This window comes from Halichoerus grypus, chromosome 2 (assembly GCF_964656455.1).
Source record: "Halichoerus grypus chromosome 2, mHalGry1.hap1.1, whole genome shotgun sequence".
NCBI classification, from domain to species: Eukaryota; Metazoa; Chordata; class Mammalia; order Carnivora; family Phocidae; genus Halichoerus; species Halichoerus grypus.
In genome coordinates, this window is record NC_135713.1 from 174396747 (window position 1) to 174419284 (window position 22538).

The following is a 22538-nucleotide window of genomic DNA, read 5'->3' on the forward strand; positions in this document are numbered from 1 at the left end:
GAATCCTGTTGGTAGGATTATAAATTGGTATGACCTATATAGACTATAATTCATACCCACTAGCTTTAGATGTTTATAGACTCAGTAATTTCAGGAATGTACTCTAAAGAAATCTGAAATGTGGACCAGAATATCTGAACAGTTATTGGTTGCAACAATGTTTAAAGACTGTTGAAGGCTGGAAATAACTTGAAGGCCCACAGCTGAAGAAGAATGGTTAGGTATATATAATACATATTTATAACACTAAATATGATATAGCCATTAAAAATAATGTTTATAGATAGATTTTTTAAAATCATGGTGTTATGAAATTTTTTCCAACATAGGTAAAGGTAGAAAGAGTAGTATAATGAACTCCCACATCTATGGGGAATTTTTAATAATATAGGTTAATTAATGCTTATTGGTCACAAAATTATATTTGTAGTGTGATTTTCAGCTATGCAGAGAAATAGGAGTAGTATAGAAATACTACTACAAATGTTAATGATTTTCTGTGTGATGATTTATACACACACACACATTTTTTTTTAATGGTAGCATTCATTTGGTTAAATTTTAGGTAGCATAAAATGATATACTTTAGAAGGTCTCTCAACTGCTACTGGCACACAGGCCACCCAGTTCCCCTCCCCCTCAAGAAACCAGTATTACTTTGTATCCTTTGATAGAGATTCATACATGATCAGATATGAAGCTGTACCATATATGGATGTACCATCATTTATTTAAGTACTCTCCTGTTGAAGAGTATTTCTAATTTTTTTTTATTACAAACACTACTGTAAAATGAAAAATCCTGTACATGTATCTTTTTGTACATATATATTTGTGGGATCATTTCCTAGAAGGAATTGCTGGGCCAAAGAGGAGTATGTTTTGAATATTGATAACTGTTAGTCTCCGTGGAGGTTGTACCAGTTTATATTAATGTCAGCAGTGTATGTGGATGCCCTTGACAGCATACTTCTAGAACTTTTTGATCGTATTGACTTTTAGGTTAAAAAAGGGGGAAACTTGGTGATATTTTAATTTTAATTTGTCTTACAAGAAAGGTTGAATATCTTTTTGTTTGTTTAATAGCTATTTATATTTCCTTTTCTGTGTATTTCTGTTTAAACTCTGTTTATTTTAGGGGGAAGATTGTTAGCCTTTTTTTTATTAATGTGTAAGAGCTGCTTATACAATTAGAGAAATTAGTCTGATGTATGTAATGTGTTTCAGGTGTTGTTTTCACAATTTGACTTTCAATCATGGCCCTGGAATTTCTTTTTCACATGGAAGTTCGTTTTAATTTAGTTTAGTCTCTTCTGTTACGACTTTCATTTTTTTGTGCTGTACATATAGTTCTCTCATTCTGAGATTATTAAAAAGTATTCTATATTCTAGTACAGCAGTTATAACCATTTTTGGGTTTAGCAGCCCTTTATACTCTTAATAATTGAGGACCTCAAAGAGTTTTTTGTTTGTATGGGCTATACGTAATGACTTTAGAAACTAAAAATAGAGACATTTTCAAATATTTGTTCATTGAAAAATAATATATTTTTTATTTTTTTATTTTTATTTTTTTATTTTATTTTTTTTAAGAAAAATAATATATTTTTTTAAAGATTTATTTATCTGAGAGAGAAAGAGCGTGAGTGGGACTGTGTGAGTGGGGGGATGGGCAGAGGGAAAGGGAGACAAGCAGACTCCCTGTTGAGTGGAGAGCCCGCTCCTGGGCTGGATCCCAGAACCCTAAGATTATGACCTGAGCTGAAATCAAGAGTCAGATGCTCAGATGACTGAGCCACCCAGGGGGCCCATGAAAAATAACAATATTAAACCCATTGTGTTGGGCACCTAGGTGGCTCAGTCAGTTAAGCGTCTGTCTTCGTCTCAGGTCATGATCCCAGGGTCCTGGGTTCGAGTCCTGCCATCAGGCTCCCTGCTCTGCAGAGAGCTTGCTTTTCCTTCTCCCTCTCTCTTCTCTGTCTCTCATGAATAAATAAATAAAAATTTAAAAAAATATATAAACCCATTGTGTTAACATAAAGAACCTTTTTTTTTTTTTTAAGATATTTTATTTATTTATTTGACAGAGAGAGACACAGCGAGAGAGGGAACACAAGCAGGGGGAGTGGGAGAGGGAGAAGCAGGCTTCCCGCAGAGCAGGGAGCCTGATGTGGGGTGGGGCTCGATCCCAGGACCCTGGGATCATGACCTGAGCCGAAGGCAGACGCTTAACGACTGAGCCACCCAGGTGCCCAAAGAACATTTTTTTAAGTGAAAAAATAGCTATTTCCCAAAACACATATTTAGAGAGAGACTTGGCATTGTTTTACATTTATAAAGTCTCCTTAATGTCTGGCTTAATAGGTGACATCTAGATTCTCGTATCTGCTTCTCCCTTCAGTCTGTTAGTTTTTTTGGTTGCAGTATCCGAAGTAAAACTGGTCTTTCATAGATATATAATTGGAAAAGGGAGGAGTATTTTTAAAAATATTTTTATTTATTTATTTATTCATGAGAGAGAGAGAGAAGCAGGCTCCCCAAGGAGCAGGGAGCCTGATGTGGGACTCGATCCCAGGACCCCGGGATCATAACTTGAGCCGAAGGCAGACACTCAACCATCTGAGCCACCCAAGCGCCCAGGGAGGAGTATTTAAATAGCTTTTTCATGTATGGGGATGTTCTTTGATACTGTTCTAAAACTCAAAAAGAGGTAGTTTCTTAAAGGTTAATAATAGTGTGGTGTCTGAAATTATATCAATGACCTTTTTATATGCTTACATTCCAGATCCATAGGTGTATCAATTAAGAGCCATTGGTTAAATGATTTTTTTATTAATAGATTTTATTTTTTAGAGCAGTTTTAGGTTCACGGCAAAAGTAAATGGAAAGTACAGAGAGTTACTATATATTCTCTGCCTCCTCTTATATGCACAGCTCCCACTATCAACAACTTATACCAGAGTGGTATATTTATTACAATGATGACCCTACATTGACATATCATTATCACCCAAAGCCCATAGTTTACATTAAGAATGTTCTAGGGTTTTGACAGATATATAATGACATGTATCTACCATTATAGTATCATAAGAATAGTTTCACTGTCCTAAAAATCCTGTGTGCTCTGCCTGTTTATCCCTTCCTCCTTCCTTACTTATGGGAACCATTGGTCTTTTTATGTCGCTATAGTTTTGCTTTTTCCAGAAGATCATATAGTTGGAAACGTGTAGTATATAGTCACCATGTGTGATTTTGTAACATAGGCATTGGTCACTTGTGAAATACTGGTTTGCTGAGTTACACAGATCCAAGTATTGACATATTTTATTATATAATGTATCAAATCTTGTAGCCTCTCAAAAACTCCACTGTGTACACATGGTCTTATGAAAATAATTTTGACCTAGCAGACCCCCTGTAAAGATCTGGGGAACTCCCAGGGGCCTCTGAACCATATTTTGAGAACCACTTTTCTAGTACTTAAATGGTTTCATCTTGTACATTTTAACCTTCAGTCTCTCTGGAATTTTTAAATCTGAGCTGTGTAGTAGGGATACAAGTTAATATTTTTTTCTCAATGGCCATTAATAGCTACTAGAACAATTATGTATCTTTTTCTTACTGATTAGAAGGGTAACCAGGCATAAAACCCCTCTTTCGTGGGAAGATGACCTTGAGTTTACCCTCTTCTAGCACTGTTTCTCTGGTTAAGATGGAATGTCAGTTCTGTTATAAGGTACCATTGCTTATGGTAGAATGATCCTTAAATTGGAACTGTATCTGGATAGAGAAGATTTTGAGTGGACCATACAGACCTTATTAGCTGCCCTGTATACATGCAGTTTGACTTGTGCAGGGACTGGTAAGTCACGGGCTATTATAAGACCCTGATTCCTGGGGTATATGAAGTTTACCTGTGGCACATGAAGCTTGTTTATGGGGTCTAGAAAATGGCTCTTGGATTTCTCTTAAGGACGATTGCTGGAGACAACGTAACTGAAGCTGCCATGCTGGCATACTGTTCCCTGTTCTGTATCCTACAAAGTTAAATGAGCCTGGTTTCATGCTGTCATCTGTTTGATCCTATGAGTGTGAAGGTCAGTCTGTATCTGAGACCACTGCTCATAGTCATGCAAAGTGGGCTTTGCAATTATAAACTAAATTCCTGTATATATTTGGGTCTTTTTCTGGGCTTTCTATTTTTTATACTGTATGTTCATGTACCAGTAGCATACTTTTTTAAAAGAAATTGTGGCTTCATTATAATTTTTAATATTGGTAGTCCTGATCCCTTTTCATTAATCTTTTAAAAAATATTTGCTTGACTATTCTTTATTTTTCTATATGAATTGTTAAATTTATATCCTTTGATTTTTAATAACTTTTTTTAGAGTTTATTTTTTTTTTGTCATATCACTTAAAATACCATCTGGATGGTTGGACAGATGCTCTTTGCCATTTGGGAGCAGGTGTCTTTTTGCACAAATTGAGCTGTTTTATTATAAGTTATTTCCTCCTTTCCCTGTGTCTCACCCTAGGCAACTGGCCAGTGCTCTGTTTTTTCAGCCTTCTGTTGCTGCTTAGTCAGCTCTCTGCATATCAGGCTGTTCCTTTGTGTATGCCTTTTAATCATACAGGACAACAGCAGGGAGTGCAATAAAAGCAGCATCTTTTATAACATTGCTTTGGTTTTTTGATACTGGATTTAAAACTTCGTTTTAACCAGTTTCATTATTTGGTTTTTTGTTCCTCAGAAGCGTGGAGACAATAATATCTTTGACTATTAAATATCAAGAGAGCACCTACTTAAGAGTTTTAATGGAAACAATTTGGGTAGCTACTGTAATTACCTAAGTATTAAGCCTTACATTTTAGGGAGCAGGTTTAGGAAAGAACAATAGGACTTAAGGTGGTATGAAGGCAGAATGATTGTGTCTCTCCTTGTGTTTGTTTTTTGAGGAGCAGCACTGAAGAAAGCGTGAAATAACAAAATGACTGCCTTTGGTATTCTAGTTTGCTATGACCTAGAACAATGTTGCTTTAAGGATTGTGAATTAAACTAAGTGGGTTCTCAAAAGGGACAGTAAATAAACAACTCTCCAATTTCTTTTCTGTGTTGTTATTGACAACCTTTAGTGACCATTCTGTACTTGCTTCATTCCTCCTCTCTATCTAATAGAGTTGCCACTAGCCACATATGGCTGTTTAAATTTAAATATAATTTAGTTACAATGAAAATAAAAAATTCACTTCCTCATTAGCACTAGCCACAGTTAGTGCTCAGTAGCCACACAGGGCAGAGTGAACATTTCCATCATTGCAGAGTTTCATGAGACAGAGCTGCTCAAATCTCCTGGCCTGCCTTTGTTAGATAAGTTTGTTATCTACTTCAGAAAGAAGGTTGAGGCTGTTCTGCCATATTCATGTTTTTTTTGGCTCAGAGTAAGAGTGGCTATTTCTCATTTATAAGGCTTACGCCTTTATTTTGCTTCTCTTAGGATTTTTATTCCATTTGTTATCTCTTTTATTTTATTTTTTTCTAGTATTTTCATTCTTTTGAAGTTGGAGCAGAGATAGCAAAGCCATAGTTGGGGGTTAACTGGCTAGCAGCTGCTGAGGTGTATGACATTTTATAGTGACATTCCTTTGAGAGTGGTCACCATTATTTGTCCTGTCTTCAGCTTTCCACATTTGAAGCCAGTTTCATTTCAGTGTTCATCAAGTTTAGGAGGATAGAGTCATGCTACTTAAGGTCAACATAATAAACTAATAAAGGACTCACTCATATATACATCAGGATGTCTTAGTACTCATTAATCATGAGAAAAGTAACTGACAAGGAAATCACATACTATTATCAGCTGGCCTGCTGTAGATGAATGAAATTTCAGATTATAATCAAAGGATTTCTGGATGCATAGGGGCTCTAAGTGAGAAGACTAATTAGATTATTTTAGTGTCATCTGTCTTTCAATGTCTTGGGAATCAACTTCGTCTTACGCATGTATCTTGTCAGATGGACTTAATATCAGTTAGGCTAATACTGTTTCTTGAAAATTCTCTTTGCTGCTCTTCCCGCCAACTTTTCTAGCCTTCCAGGGGAACATTTTTCTTTCTTTGATTTTTTTTTTTTTAACTCAGGCAGATTATGATTAAATGAAGGGTCATTTTACCATTTCAGTCATGCCAGGTGCCTGCTGAGAGACCATCTCTATTGTGTGTGTTTTTTTTTTTTTTAATTTATGAGAGAGAGAGAGAGCGCGTGCAAGTGTGAGCATACATGAGCAGGGGGCAAGGGCAGAGGGAGAGGGAGAAGCACACTCTCTGTTGAGCAGGTAGCCTGATGTGGGACTCGATCCCAGGACCCCGGGATCATGACCTGAACTGAAGGCAGACACTTAACTGAATGAGCCACCCAGGTGCCCCTCTGTTGTGTTTTGATTATTACTTTTTTTTTGCTTAAAGATTTGACCATATTTCCATGTTTTAGGCACCCTAGCATGTACTAACTTTTCTGTGTACTAATTATAGATTTCTCTTGCTCCTATGCCAGATTCCTTTCTAAGAGGTTTTTTTGTTTTTGTTTTTTTTAAGATTTTATTTATTTATTTGACAGAGAGAGACCCAGTGAGAGAGGGAACACAAGCAGGGGGAGTGGGAGAGGGAGAAGCAGGCTTCCCGTGGAGCAGGGAGCTTGATGCGGGGCTCGATCCCAGGACCCTGGGATGGTAACCTGAGCCGAAGGCAGACCCTTAACGACTGAGCCACCCAGGCGCCCCCTAAGAGTTTTCTTATTCTGTAACTCCCACATCTGTATCTCTACAGCTGATCTGTTTCCAAAGTCTACTGTCATACGTCTAATTACAGAAATATCTAAATGCATAGATATTTCTATTGAGGTATAACCTCAAATTAAAAATATTAAAACTGACTTACTGTTTTCAGCACCCTCAAATCCATCAAAAATTATATAACCTCTCCTTTTCAATTTTTTTTATCACTATTTATTTATAACCTCTTCTTCCTCCCCTCCGTTTTCTTAGTTATCACATTATCTTGCTTTTTTCTCTGACATGCTGTCTACTCATTACTTCTACTCTGTTATGTCTAAACTACCTCAGCAATCTCAATTCTCCTCATGTTAATCTACCCTATTTTGTCTTTCCTCTCTGAACAGGAATTTTGGTTTATGCATCTTTGTGTCTGGAACAGATAAGTCGTTATTTCGTGATCATATAATCTGTATTAGTACACGTTGAGCTACCTTAGTTATATTTTATTCATTTAGAGTATTTTTGTGAACTCTGTTTCAGTGTGATGAACAAGTCTGGGGTTAATCGTGTAGTTTGGAAACGACCTCGGCTCACTCACAACGGACCTGTTAGAAGGAGCACAGTTATTGACCAGATTCCTTTTCTGGCAGTAGCAAGAGCACTTGGTAAGTAGGACTTATATTTGGTGAAATCATACTGGATTTTCTACAATGTATGGTGGTAACATAAAAGAGGAGACTAAGAACCAGATCCTCTCTTGACAGATAATGGGGGTAGAAATATGCTGTTGTTATAGTAAATGCTTTAAAACTTAATGGAGGGGAAGGTTAAAATATGGATTTCAGTGCCAGTTGCTCTTTAATCATGAGTCATGTTCAACATTTTGCTGATTCACACCTATACTTAAGTATATGTATGTCTAGGCTTGGTGTTATCCTTAAAATTATTTTTAAATGAGCTTCCCTACTTCGGCCTTTTCATATTTCTCTTAAGAGCCTTCAAAGCTCTTTTTCTCATTAGCCAGCAAAATAAATTGTTCATGACAAAATAAAAACACTTATTTTCTAGTCTACCTGGTTTTGGATGGAAAGCTTGAGGATTATAGCTATAGAAATATCATATCTTGGATATGCTGGTTAAATTTTTTGTACAGAAAATTTCTTTTAGGAAACACCAGTTTTTTTCTTTCTTTCCTTCTTTCCTCTAACAAATACTTGAGTACTGACTTAGTGCCAGGCAGTGAATTAGGCTTTGGAGAGATACTACTGATTATTTATATATTTTCCATCTGCTTTCATGGAGCAAGACTATGTAGTTGGGGAGATAGACAATAAAGAAGTAAGCTTGTAAATGAAATAATTATGGATTAGGAAATACATGAAGGAAAGAAATGGGGTTCTGTGATAATTAGAAGGGAAAAACTATTTTATATGGTGTGATGAAAATGCTCCTTTTTAGGAAGTGTTATTTTAGCTGAGATTTGATGGCTGAGAAGGAGCTGTTCTTGTGAAGAACCTGTTAAAGAGTATTCTAGGCATGGATCCTGAATTGGGAAAGAACTTGGCATGTTCTAGGAATTATCAAAAGGCTAAGTTAATGAGGCAGACCTGGGTCACATCATAGCAGATATTTGCATTCCAGTGTAAGTATACTGGGCAATATTAAAGGATATTAAGGTAAGGAGTAACACCATCTGATTTGCATTTTCAAAAGATTATTCTACGTACCATTATTACTGTCTCTTATTCATCTTTGGTGATCAAATGCAGGTACACCCAGTATTCATGGAACCTATAATCTAGTGGGGGAAATAGATAATAAATGAACAAATGAGAAAATTGTTCTAAAACTTGTCATAAAGGAATTAAACAAGATGATGTACCTTTAATTGGTGGGAGGGATAGTAGGTGACAGGGGAAAGCTACATTAAAGAGGATGATCAAGGAACATTCTTTAAAAAGGTAATATTTGAGGGCACCTGGGTGGCTCAGATGGTTAAGCGTCTGCCTTCGGCTCAGGTCATGATCCCAGGGTGCTGGGATCGAGTCCTGCATCGGGCTCCCTGCTCAGCGGGGAGCCTGCTTCTCCCTCTGCCTCTCTCTCTCTGTCTCTTATGAATAAATAAATAAAATCTTTAAAAAAATAAATAACTAAAAAGGTAATATTTGAGTTAAGACCTGAAGGGGGAGAAGGGGGCAAGGAAAATAACAGTCAAAGCAGAACTATAGCATTCCCAAAAGGCTGTTAGGCAATTAGCAGACATTTGATTTGGTTTGGGGGTAAAGGAGTTTTCTAGCATATATTCTCTTTTCCTACCTAAATAACATAATGAAATTTTGGAAATTACATCTCCCCTAATATGTGCAGTCTTAATTTAGACATTCCTATTCAGGTTTCTTTTGTAAAGCATGGGTAAGTTTAGCTAGATCAGTCAGATTCTCTATTCTAGGATTTTTGAATTCTAAATCTAGTAAGGACAAAAATTAAAAACAAAGAAACTGGTTGGAATGAATTCATCCTAGTGATACTGACTTCCTTAAGCAGTGCGCATTGATGTGGTTGGGTTTTCCTGCCTAAGGCTTAGAATTGCCCTGTATCCATGCCTGGTTCTCCACTTCTTGTCTGTTGCATGAACTACTTGATTTTCTTCTGAGTTGCCTTTTTGGCTTAAGTTAACCTGAGCTGAAAATTGTTGTTTGCAAGCAAAGAATCCTAATGCAGGAAGAAAAGGGCTTGATGTCTTTAAGGAGCATGAATGAAACCAATGTGAGAGAGAGGAGGTAGAGATATAAAATGAAGGTGTAGATGGGGACAATGACCCAATTAAGAAGGGCCATGCAGGGACGGCTGGGTGGCTCAGGAGGTTAAGCATCTGCCTTTGGCTCAGGTCATGATCCCAGGCTTCTGGGATCGAGTCCCACATATCGGACTCCTTGCTCAGCGAGGAACCTGTTTTTCCCTCTGCCTGCCGCTCCCCCTACTTGCGCTCTCTTTCTCTCTCTCTCTGACAAATAAATAAAATCTTTAAAAAAAGAGGGGGGGCATGCAGGTTAAGTAAGATAAGGAGTTTGGTGAAGACATTATGGGTGGTAGGCAAGAACTAAACCTTACAAGGCTTTATAGCTAGACCATGATAAGGAGTTTTATTTTAAATACTTTTGGGAAGGAATTGAGTGGGGGAAGTATACCACAGTGGTGAAGAGAGAGACTTTGGGGCCAGAATTCCTAGGGTCCAGTGCCAATGCTGTTACTTACTGTACAAACAAGGCAAATCACTATATGTAAATTACTTAATATATATGGCAGTTTTTTCAGCTGTAAATGGGGCTAATAATGGTACCTGCCTCATCCTGTTTGAGTATTGGATGATTTAATATATGTAAAGTGCTTAAAATAGTGCCTGGCACATAATAAGTGCTCTGTAAATGTTATTGTTGCTGTTTATTGAAGTAGGGCAGTGACATCCAGTTTTTTTTTTTTAATTAATTATTTGTCAGAGAGAGAGAGAGAGACAGTGCACAAGCTGGGGGAGCAGCAGACAGAGGGAGAAGCAGGCTCCCCGCTGAGGAAGGAGCCCGATGTGGGACTTGATCCCAGGAGCCTGGGATCATGACCTGAGCCAAAGGCAGATGCTTAACTGACTGAGCCACCCAGGCATCCCCAGTTTTCTTTTTCTTTTTTTTTTTTTTTTTAAAGGGTCATTTTGGCTGCTGTAGTGGTTAAAATTATAGGGTAATAAAATTGGAGGCAAGGGTACTATTGGGGGCTAGGCACTTTACATATTTTGTAGATTTTTGGAGAACTCAAAGGCTGTGTGTTTCCCAGGTTATTCATTCATAGTATAAGCATGTGATATAATAGATCTTTGGATTGTTAGCAAGGAAAAAGAGGGAGGAACGTGATAATCGGCAAGGAATTAATATTACTAAAGAACAGGGTTTTGTTTTGTTTTGTTTTTAGGATTATTTATTTTAGAGAACAGGAGCAGGAGGGACAGAGGGAGAGAGAATCTCAAGCCAACTCCACGCTCAGTGCAGAGCCTGACATGGGGCTTGATCCCAGGACCCTTAGATCACAATCTGAGCTGAAACCAAGAGTCAGACACTTAACTGACTGCGCCACCCAGGTGCCCCAAGAACAGAGGGTTTTTTTATGGGGAAGTCAACTGATTGGACTGAGGGCAAGGTCTTCAGGTTCAAAAAGTAAGGTTAACCTTCATTTTAGAAAAGTAGATGCCAAATTATTTTGTATATATGAAGTGTGTGTGCCAGGCATTTTAAGCCTTGAAACCCATAAGTGATTGTGTAGTAGAAAAGAAGGAAAAGGTGGACTGGCAGAAAGAGCAGGAAAAGCAACTGGTTTTTCTGTTTCAGACATTCCTACTCTGTTCTGAGATATCTCTAGAGTAATTCAGACAAGAAGTAATTCAACTCCTGCTTGAATATCTTCAGTAAATCTTAGTATTTCAAAGTACAAATGCTTGCATAAATTATGTCAGTTAAAATCTGCCACCATGAATCTTTCGGGTGTTTTGTGTGTTGAAACAAAAGCAGAGCAGTGTACTTATTTTGCCTTTTGCATTATGACCATCATTTACCTATTCAAAATTAGCTAGCATGTTTTTTTAGTCTTTCCTCTAGGCTAATTTCAGACCCTTCATTATTCTTGTCATATTCCTTTATTCCTTCAGTAAATGTTCCAGAATTGAGGATATTCTGCAAGATGTGGTCTGACCAGTTTGAAGTATAATGGAAATATTTAGTTCCTGCTACCTGAGCATTGTACTTCTGCTAGTAGAGTCCTGGAATCCTGTCATTAGCTTTAGTAATCATATCACATTTGTTGGTTTATTGAAATAACTCCAGTCTTTAGATATTTTTCTTGTGAACTGCTACTAGTCAGATTTCTCTATTACATACACTTTGGTTTTTATTGGGATAGTGTGAGGGTGGGGAGACGGAGACTGAATAATAGCAGCATTGAATGAGCTTCTTATAGAATATATAGTCAGTCCAAAAGGTATTGATTAATGTATTTGGAGAGAGATCTTGATTGATGTGATTCTATTTTTTTTTTTTTTTAAGATTTTATTTATTTATTAGAGCACAAGTGGGGAGAGGGGCAGAGGGTGAGGGACAGGGAGATAATCCCAAGCAGACTCTGTGCTGACGTGGAGCCCCATGTGGGGCTCGATCTCACAACCCTGAGATCACAACATGAGCCGAAACCAAGAGTCGGATGCTTAACTGACTGAGCCACCCAGGCGCCCCATCTGTGTTTTTTCCTTAGCTTGATTGAACATTCGTTAACTACCTAGAGAAAGAAATAGAGTATACAGTCCTCACTTTTTTATACTACACAGATACTCAAAAGTACTTAGGCAGTGGTGTATCAGCATTGTTTTAAAATATCTCCCCGTAGACTGCTTTTAGTTGCAAGAGAGAAAAAGTAGTAATTAGGGGTGCCTGGCTGGCTCAATTGGAAGAGCAGGCAACTCTTGATCTCAGGGTTGTGAGGTCCAGCCCCGTATTAGGTATAGAGATGACTAGAAATAAAAAAAACTTTTTTTTAAAAAGATTTTTATTATATTTATTTGTCAGAGAGAGTGTGTGTGAGAGAGAGACTGAACAAGCAGGGGGAGTGACAGGCAGAGGCAGAGGGAGAAGCAGGCTTCCCACTGAGCAAGGAGCCTGATGTGGGGCTCAGTCCCAGGACCCCCGGGATCATGACCTGAGCCAAAGGCAGATGCTTAACCGACTGAGCCACCCAGGCGTCCCTAAAAATAAACTTTAAAAAAAAAGGAAAAAATAGTAATTAGAGAATAGAGAAATCAGGCAGCACCTTGACTAAATGATCAAAATTACCATCACTAATGAGGAATAATGTTGAGACTTACACAATATTCCCTATGTAGTATTCTGGCCAAGAATGAATAACCTAAAGAAATGTTACAAGTAAATGCTATTCCTGATCCTAGGCTAAAGCCTATAAAAGACACTATTAAGCCATCTGATAATAAGAAAATATCCTTGTTTTTAGAAAATATACATTGAAGTATTTAGGGTTGTAAAGGGCTATGATTTAAAATATTTTTAACAGGGGCGCCTGGGTGACTCAGTCGGTTAAGTGTCTGGCTCTTGGTTTCAGCTCCAGTCATGATCTCAGGGTCCTGGGGTTGTGCCCCACATTGGGCTCCGAGCTCAATGCAGAATCTGGGATTCTCTTTCTCCCTCTCCCTCTGCCCCTCCCCCCACTCGTGTACTCTGTCTTCCTCCCCCCCAAAATAAATAAATAAAATCTTAAAAAAATTTTTTTAAACATATACACACAAGCACACACAATGTTTATATATATGTAGACAAGAAAACCATAAAGCAAATGAGATAAAATGTCAGCAATAAGTGAATCTGAGTAGAGTGGAAGAGTATATTGGTGTTTTTTGTCCTATTTTTATTTTTGTAACTTTATATATTTGAAGTGACCCTCAAATAAAATGTTTTAAAAAATAGGCTGGCAGGGGGCGCCTGGGTGGCTCAGATGGTTAAGCGTCTGCCTTCGGCTCAGGTCATGATCCCGGGGTCCTGGGATCGAGTCCCGCATCGGGCTGCCTGCTTCTCCCTCTGCCTCTCTCTCTCTCTCTCTCTCTCTGACTCTCATGAATAAATAAATAAAAAACATTTAAAAAAAAAATAGGCTGGCAGTAATAATATGAAACTTAATAAATATAAAGTGCTAGGCTTAAGTTTAGAACATTATTTAGGAGACATCCACTTTCATAGCATTTCATTTGAAAAAGAATTTTTAAGTGGGGTGGTTAGAGTAGATCTGAAAAGATGACAATTTGAATAAAGAGGTGAGGCATTGAGACCTATGGGTATCTGGGGCAAGAGAATTTAGGCAGAAGGAACAACAAATGCAGATGTCCTTACTACTTAATGATTTTTTTTTTTTAAACTGAGCAACTTAGAAGGTTTGAGTTACTGTTAACTGATACAGCAAATAACTGAAACATCAGTTTTTTAAGATTTTATTTATTTGAGAGAGAGAGAGAGAGAGCATGAGCAGGGGGGAGGGGCAGAGGCAGAGAGAGAAGCAGACTCCCTGCTGAACAGGGAGCCCAATGCGGAACTCATCCCGGGATGCTGGGATCATGACCTGAGCTGAAGGCAGCTGCTTAACCGACTGAGCCACCCAGGCGCCCCTGAAACATCAGTTGTAAAAGGAGGTCAGTTCAGTTTTTAGCAAGTTACCTTCAAGGTGCTTATCGGACATGAAAGTGGTGATGTCCATTTGGCTTCTGGTTATGAAAATTGACAGTAGGTGGGGTCTAGGTTGGAGATAGCAATTTGGGAGCCAGTAGCATAGATAGGAGTATTTAAAATACTGTTGATGAGGGACGCCTGGGTGGCTCAGTTGGTTAAGCGACTGCCTTCGGCTCAGGTCATGATCCTGGAGTCCCGGGATCGAGTCCCACATCGGGCTCCCTGCTCGGCAGGGAGTCTGCTTCTCCCTCGGACCCTCCCCCCTCTCATGCTCTCTCTCTCTCATTCTCTCTCTCAAATAAATAAATAAAAAAAATCTTAAAAAAAAAAAGAAAGATTTAAAAAAAAAAATCAAATAAAATACTGTTGATGGATTAGGTAAAGGGAAGACTGAGAAGTGACCATTGGGTTTAGCAACGTGGAGGTCATTGATGACCTTGACAAAGTAGCTTTGGTGGGATAGTGAGACCACAGTCATGATTGCAGTTGGTTCAAGAAAGATCGAGAGGAGGACAATTTGATATAGCAAGTTTAGACACTATTCCTAGGAGTTTTGTTATAAAGAGAAGGAGAGAAATGGAATTTAGTTGGAGTGGAAAGTAAAGGGTCAAGAGAGGGTTTGCCACTGTTATTTTAAAAAGGGAAGAAATAATAGATGGGAAAGATCCACTAGAACTGTGAAAACTCCATGTAGAACATAAAATACAATTACTATAGTAATGTCCTACAAAGGTTACTTTATTTTAATATAATTTTGTAAGCATATATAAGGAAATGAATGACTCTTTTGATATAAAAAGACTGATGTGGGAGAGATGCAGTTGTTTTAGTAATGAAAAAAATTTGCTTGTTTTTTCTCTTGATTTTACTTTTCTATCATGTATTTTCTCCTCAGAAATATTAATAGCTTTTAGATTTGAACACTTAAGCTAAAAACGTGCTTTGTCACATTACTTTTCCAGTCCTTATTTTGGCAATTGGAAAAAATTTTATTAAGAACTGTGGTTTTAGGGGCGCCTGGGTGGCTCAGTCATTACGCGTCTGCCTTTGGCTGGGGTCATGATCCGAGGGTTCTGGGTTCAAGCCCTGCATTGGGCTCCCTGCTCCGCGGGAAGCCTGCTTCTCCCTCTCCCGCTCCCCCTGCTTGTGTTCCCTCTCTCACTATCTCTCTCTGTCAAATAAATAAATAAACTCTTCAAAAAAAAAAAAAAAAGAACTGTGGTTTTAGTTTTCTTTTTAAAGTTTAACTTGTTGGGTGCCTGGGTGGCTCAGTCATTACTCATCTACCTTAGGCTCAGGTCATGATCCCGGAGTCCTGGGATCGAGTCTCACATTGGGCTCCCTGCTCAGCAAGGAGTCTGCTTTTCCTTCTGACCCTCACCCCACTTTTGCTCTCTTTCTCTCTCTCAAATAAATAAAATATTTATATTTTATTTATTTATTTGTCAGAGAGCACAAGCAGGAGGAGCGGCAGGCAGAGGGAGAAGCAGGCTCCCCGCTGAGCAAGGGGCCCGAAGGCAGACGCTTAACTGACTGAGCCACTCAGGTGTCCTACAAATAAATAAAATCTTTAAAAAAAAAAAAAAAAAAGTTTAACTTGTTGCATGGTAAAATACTTATTGGCTCATAGTAAATTAAATTATAGAATTTAGCACCATTCTTATGATCTATGACCATTTTTCATCTAGCTTTTTGGGAAAGAGAAGTTTGCTTAACAGAAATTGGTACCATTTTTAGGCACTCGTGAGGATTAGAATTCCTTGAGTACAGATGTAGCAAAGGTGCCTTCTAGTGGCTGCCTGATTGAATTGTATGTGAATCTTGCAAATCATTTATTCCTTGAACAGATACTTACTGAGGGCATTATGTGGTCTTTGTCCTCATGGAACCTTATAGTTTAGAGAAGGGGAGAAACATTCATCGGATCACAAAAAGAGCTGAGAAATTACATCTCTAAATACTTGTATATGTGCTAATTAGAACTTAAAATAGGTATTATAGCTAGCTGGAGAGGCAAGAGATATTTGGTATTGAGCTGAAGTTTGAAGAATTACTAGTTGTTAAGAGACTAAGAATGTGTGTTCTTTTTTTTAAAGATTTTATTTATTTGAGAGAGAGAGAGCACATGAGAGGGGGGAGGGTCAGAGGGAGAAGCAGACTCCCCACTGAGCATGAATCCCGATGCGGGACTCGATCCCGGGACTCCAGGATCATGACCTGAGCCGAAGGCAGCCGCTTAACCAACTGAGCCACCCAGGCGTCCCAGAAGAATGTGTGTTCTAAGCATAGGAGTTGTATCTGCGAACAGCTCTGTGATATGAGGAAGGAATATAATAAGGGACTCTGACGAACGCAAATGTAGCTGGAACAGTACAGGAATAAGAGGCATAGATAATGAGAACATACTGCATTTTTTTAGGTTGTGGTTAAGAGTTGTATCTTAAGAACAAGACTAAACTATCGCAGAGTAAGAGTGGAAACAACTAAATTTGTGTGTATGTATGTTTTTAATTATGGCAAATATATATAATTTTGCTGTCTTAACCATTTTAAGTATACAGGTCAGTGGTGGTATTAAGTTCATTTACACAATATTGTGCAACCATCACCATCCATCTTAAATACGTGTTTTATTTTTTTAAAGATTGTATTTATGTATGTGAGAGAGAGAGAGATGGCAAGAGAGAGCACGAGCAAGGAGGAGAAGGAGAAGCAGGTTCCCTGTGAGCAGGGAGCCTGATGAGGGGCTCGATCCCAGGATCCTGAGATCATGACCTGAGCCGAAGGCAGGTGCTTAACCAAACGAGCCACCCTTAAGGCGCCCCTTAAATTTGTTTTCAAGGGATGATTTTGGTTGCAGTTTAAAGAATGGATTAGGTGAGGTTGTTTGAATGTGCTCCATGGGAAGCCACCCATAAGAGTGGGGGGAAAATGTTGAAATTCCCTAGGGGTAAAGACCACTGGGTATCTGTGCATTTTGGGCTGCCATGTGCCACAGAAGCCAGCAGAGAACATACTGGAGCCAGAAGAAAGGCCTCTTTCTCCTCTGGTGTCCTTCCAGTGCCCCTACTGAGAACAAAAGGGAAATGGCCATCAAGTAGGCAACTAACATCTGCCACAATGTCCGAGGGCCCTCCCTTCAGTACGTACTGGAATGATACTCTGTGATCCTATTTTGGTGTACAAACAATAGGCCAATGACAGAAACACTTAGTTCAAGACCCAATTCTGATCCTTGCTCATTTGATCTCAGGTAAAGCCACATAGATTCTCTAAACTGATTAAGGGATCGGTGCTTATATCATATGTTCTTAAATCTGGCAATGAATACAACTCATCTAGTGGGTTTGTTAAAAATTCACATTCCAGGAACTTTATACTGGGAAATTTAAAGCAACTTGAGCATCAAAACAGTAACAGGGGGCACCTGGGTGGCTCAGTCAGTTAAGTACCAACTGTTGGTTTTAACTCAGGTCATGATCTCAGGGTCATGAGATGGAGTTCTGCATTGGGCTCCGCGCTGGGTGTGGAGCTTGCTTAACATTCTCTCCCTCTCCTGCTCCTCCCTTTCTCCCACCTTGCACACATGCTCTATCTCAAAAAACAAAACAATAACAGGATTAATTTATAACATATTGAAGAAAAAAGAATCCATAAGCTTATAATGATACTAAAAAGATTATAAAGAGGTAGAGGAGAATGGAAGACTCTTCTTTAGAAAAGGCAACTAATAAATGTAATTAAGAGTGTTCTAATTCTGTCATCAGTTTACAACCATCATAGTAACAATTGATTTGTGCAAGAATCATTAATGGATGCTAAAATATGGCATATTTTGGTGGACAACAGGATATTTCACACAGACTCAAAGCTGTCACCCTATAGATTACTTACCGATCACAAAATGAAAAGGGCACCTTTACAGTGCTGGTAGATAGCACTTTAACCAAATGGTCAAGCTTAGCATTGCCAGTGATGGGACAAACTGATGTTTTGTGCTTCTTATTCAAATGAACAAATTACTTAAAGATTTTATTTATTTAATTTTTTAAAAAGATTTATTTGAGAGAGAGTGAGTGAGTGAGTGTGGGGAAGGGGTGGGGGGAATGAATCTTCAGGCAGACTCCCCGCTGAGTATGGAGCCTGTTGGAGGGCTCAGTCTCATGATCCATGAGATCAAGACCAGTGAGCCGAAACCAAGAGCGGGAGCTTAACTGGCTGAGCCACCTGGGTGACCCAGAGATTTTATTTTTAAGTAATCTCTACACCCAATATGGGGCTCAAACTTAAAATCCTGAAGTCCCACACTCTACCAACTGAGCCAGCCAGGTGCCCCTAAAAATATTTTTAAATTTATAAAGATATTAATATTAGTTTATACATGAGAACTTGTGGCCCTTTTTCAGGGTCATGTAATCTGCATTAGATTGAAAATTGGAATTTCTTTTTTTAACCTAGATTTTAAATTTAGACATATTAGGGGTTCTGCTTTATATAAATTTATGTTCTTACTTGGAGTGGCAATATTAATCCCAAATAATGAGGAAAAACTGCTTTTGAAAGCTTCTAGCATCACTTATTTTTAAAAAAAATTTTTTTATTAACATATAATGTTTGTTTCAGGGGTACAGGTCTGTGATTCATCAGTCTTACACAATTCACAGCACTCACCATACACATACCCTCCCCAATGTCCATCACCCAGTTACCCCATCCCTCCCACCCCCCACCACTCCAGCAACCCTCAGCTTGTTTCCTGAGATTAAGAGTCTCTTATGGTTTGTCTCCCTCTCTGGGTTTTGTCTTGTTTCATTTTTCCCTCCCTTCCCCTATGATTCTCTGTGTTGTTTCTCAAATTCTTCATATCAGTGAGATCATATGATACTTCTCTTTCTCTGATTGACTTATTTCGCTTAGCATAATACCCTCTAGTTCCATCCATGTCGTTGCAAATGGCAAGATTTCATTTTTTTGATGGCTGCATGATATTCCGTGTGTGTGTGTGTGTGTGTGTGTCACACACACAACATCTTCTTTATCCATTCATCTTTTGATGGATATCTAGGCTCTTTCCATGGTTTGGCTACTGTGGACATTGCTGCTATAAACACTGGGGTGCACGTGCCCCTTTGGATCACTGCATTTGTATCTTTGGGGTAAATACCCAGTAGTGCAATTGCTGGGTCATAGGTCAGCTCTATCTTCAACTTTTTGAGGAACCTCCATACTGTTTTCCAGAGTGGCTGCACCAGCTTGCATTCCCACCAACAGCGTAGGAGGGTTCCGCTTTCTCTGCATCCCCGCCAACATCCGTCGTTTCCTGACTTGTTAATTTTAGCCATTCTGACTGGTGTGAGGTAGTATCTCATTGAGGTTTTGATTTGGATTTCCCTGATGCCGAGTGATGTTGAGCACTTTTTCATGTGTCTGTTGGCCATTTGGATGTCTTTGCAGACATGTCTGTTCATTTCTTCTGCCCATTTCTTGATTGGATTATTTGTTCTTTGGGTGTGGAGTTTGATAAGTTCTTTATAGATTTTGGATACTAGCCCTTTATCTGATATGCCATTTGCAAATATCTTCTCCCATTCTGTCGGTTGTCTTTTGGTTTTGTTGACTGTTTCCTTTGCCGTGCAGAGGCTTTTTATCTTGATGAAGTCCCTATAGTTCATTTTTGCCCTTGCTTCCCATGCCTTTGGTGATGTTTCTAGGAAGAAGTTGCTGCAGCTGAGGTCGAAGAGGCTGCTGCTTGTGTTCTCCTCAAGGATTTTGATGGATTCCTGTCTCACATTTAGGTCTTTCATCCATTTGAGTCTATTTTTATGTGTGGTGTAAGGAAGTGGTCCAGTTTCATTCTTCTGCACGTGGCTGTCCAATTTTCCCAACACCATTTGTTGAAGAGACTGTCTTTTTTCCATTGGACATTCTTTCCTGCTTTGTTGAAGATTAGTTGACCATAGAGTTGAGGGTCCATTTCTGGGCTCTCTATTCTGTTCCATTGATCTATGTGTCTGTTTTTGTGCCAGTACCATACTGTCTTGATGATGACAGCTTTGTAATAGAGCTTGAAGTCCGGAATTGTGATGCCGCCAGCTTTGCTTTTCTTTTTCAACATTCCTCTGGCTATTCGGGGTCTTTTCTGGTTCCATACAAATTTTAGGATTAGTTCCATTTCTTTGAAAAAAGTTGACGGTATTTTGATAGGGATTGCATTAAATGTGTAGATTGCTCTAGGTAGCATAGACATTTTCACAATATTTGTTCTTCCAATCCATAAGCATGGAACGTTTTTCCATTTCTTTGCGTCTTCCTCAATTTATTTCATGAGTATTGTATAGTTTTCTGAGTACAGATTCTTTGTCTCTTTGGTTAGATTTATTCCTAGGTATCTTATGGTTTTGGGTGCAATTGTAAATGGGATCGACTCCTTAATTTCTCTTTCCTTCTGTCTTGTTGGGATATAGGAATGCAACTGGGGGCGCCTGGGTGGCTCAGTCGTTAAGCTTCTGCTTTGGCTCAGGTCAGGATCCCAGGGTCTTGGGATCTATCCCCGCATCGGGATCCCTGCTCGGTGGGGAGCCTGCTTCTCCCTCTCCCACTCCCCCTGCTTGTGTTCCCTCTCTCGCTGTGTCTCTCTCTGTCAAATAAATAAATAAAATCTTAAAAAAAAAAAGAAAAAAAAAGAAATGCAACTGATTTCTGTGCATTGATTTTATATCCTGCCACTTTACTGAATTCCTGTGTGAGTTCTAGCAGTTTTAGGGTGGAGTCTTTTGGATTTTCCACATAAAGTATCATATCATCAGCAAAAAGTGAGAGTTTCACTTCTTCTTTGCCGATTCGGATGCCTTTTATTTCCTTTTGTTGTCTGATTGCTGAGGCTGGGACTTCTAGTACTGTGTTGAATAGCAGTGGTGATAGTGGACATCCCTGCCGTGTTCCTGACCTTAGGGGCTGACCTTAGGGGAAAAGCTCTCAGTTTTTACCCATTGAGTATGATATTCGCCATGGGTTTTTCATGGATGGCTTTTATGATATTGAGGTATGTACCCTCTATCCCTACACTGTGAAGAGTTTTAATCAAGAAAGGATGCTGTACTTTGTCAAATGCTTTTTTTGCATGTGTTGAGAGGATCATATGGTTCTTGTTCTTTCTTTTATGAATGTATTGTATCACATTGATTGATTTGTGGATGTTGAACCAACCTTGCAGCCCAGGAATAAATCCCACTTGGTCGTGGTGAATAATCCTTTTAATGTACTGTTGGATCCTATTGGCTACTATTTTGGTGAGAATTTTTGAAAGCTTTTAGCATCACTTATGAGCTCTGTAATTGTTACCTCGATATTTTTCTTAACTGTTTCCATGTTCATTTTTATAATTTCACCTACCAGAGAACTTTGTTTTGCTAGCATAAAGAAGTAAATATGGGGCATCTGGGTGGCGCAGTCAGTTAAGCCTCCGACTCTTGTTTTCGGCTCAGGTCATTATCTCAGGGTCTTGGGATCCAGCCCCGAGTTGGGCTTCACACTCTTGGTGGAATCTGCTTGAGATTCTCTCTCCCTCTCTCTCTGCCCCTCCCACTCATGCTGTCTTTCTCTCTCTCTCTCTCTCTTCCTCAAATAAATCTTTAAAAAAAAAGAAAAAAAGAAGTAAATGCATCTTTGTGAGCCGACCTGGATTATAATTAGCTTTTAGTGGTCGCATGTGTTCTTTTTTTTTTCTTTTTTTCTTTTTAAGTGATCTCTACACCCAGCATGGGGGCTCCAACAACGCTGAGATCAAGAGTTGCACACTCCATGGACTGAGCCAGCCAGGTGCCCCATATGTGTTCTCTTTTGGCTACTCTGAAGGATGAATTGCCACTTTACCTTTCAAGGGGCTGGTTTGGCAATGAATTTTGCTATTTTAGAGTAGAGCAATTGATTTTAATTATTCTTTCCTTAGACTCTGAATGTGTTTGAATTGGCCAGTACTTTTGATGCGAGCAAATGGGGGGAAGTTTAAGTAAGGCAGAGAAAGGACAAAGAGATTCCTCTTCTTTAGCAAAAAAACCTGCTGAAAGAGTGCAAAAACTACTATCTTGTTTGAAAACCTTTTGCTTTTATTTTTTTAAAATTTTATCTATCTATTTATTTATTTATTTGAGAGAGAGATAGCAGGAGCAGAGGGAAAAGGGAGAAGCATGCTCCCTGCTGAGCAGGGAGCCTGACGTGGGGCTCGATCCCAGGACCCTGGGATCATGACCTGAGCCAAAGTCAGATGCTTAACCGACTGAGCCACCCAGGAGCCCCAAACCTTTTGCTTTTAATTTAGATGTTTACCCAGAGTATTTCACAAACAAAAGAGGCAGAGATTAATGTTTTCTCCTTTTTGTCTGCTCTTTCCCCAGTTTTGGGTAGTAAAAGAAAAGTTATATTGTTCCGCTTACTTTGTCTTATGTATCACAGAAGAGTAAATAGTTTCTTTCTTTCTCTTTCTTTTCTTTTCTTTCGATTT

At 38.8% G+C, this 22538-nt stretch overlaps 1 protein-coding gene across 2 annotated transcripts in view; it reads left to right on the forward strand.

Annotated features, from left to right (window-relative positions):
* The window catches only part of PPM1D (protein phosphatase, Mg2+/Mn2+ dependent 1D), a 52894-nt gene that overhangs the window by 19562 nt on the left and 10794 nt on the right, over positions 1–22538 (forward strand). For both annotated transcript variants that reach the window (XM_078064158.1, XM_036120985.2), the window contains exon 3: positions 7317–7441. In XM_078064158.1, coding sequence (XP_077920284.1) covers positions 7317–7441 — 125 coding nt within the window. The remainder of the gene's footprint in view (positions 1–7316; positions 7442–22538) is intronic.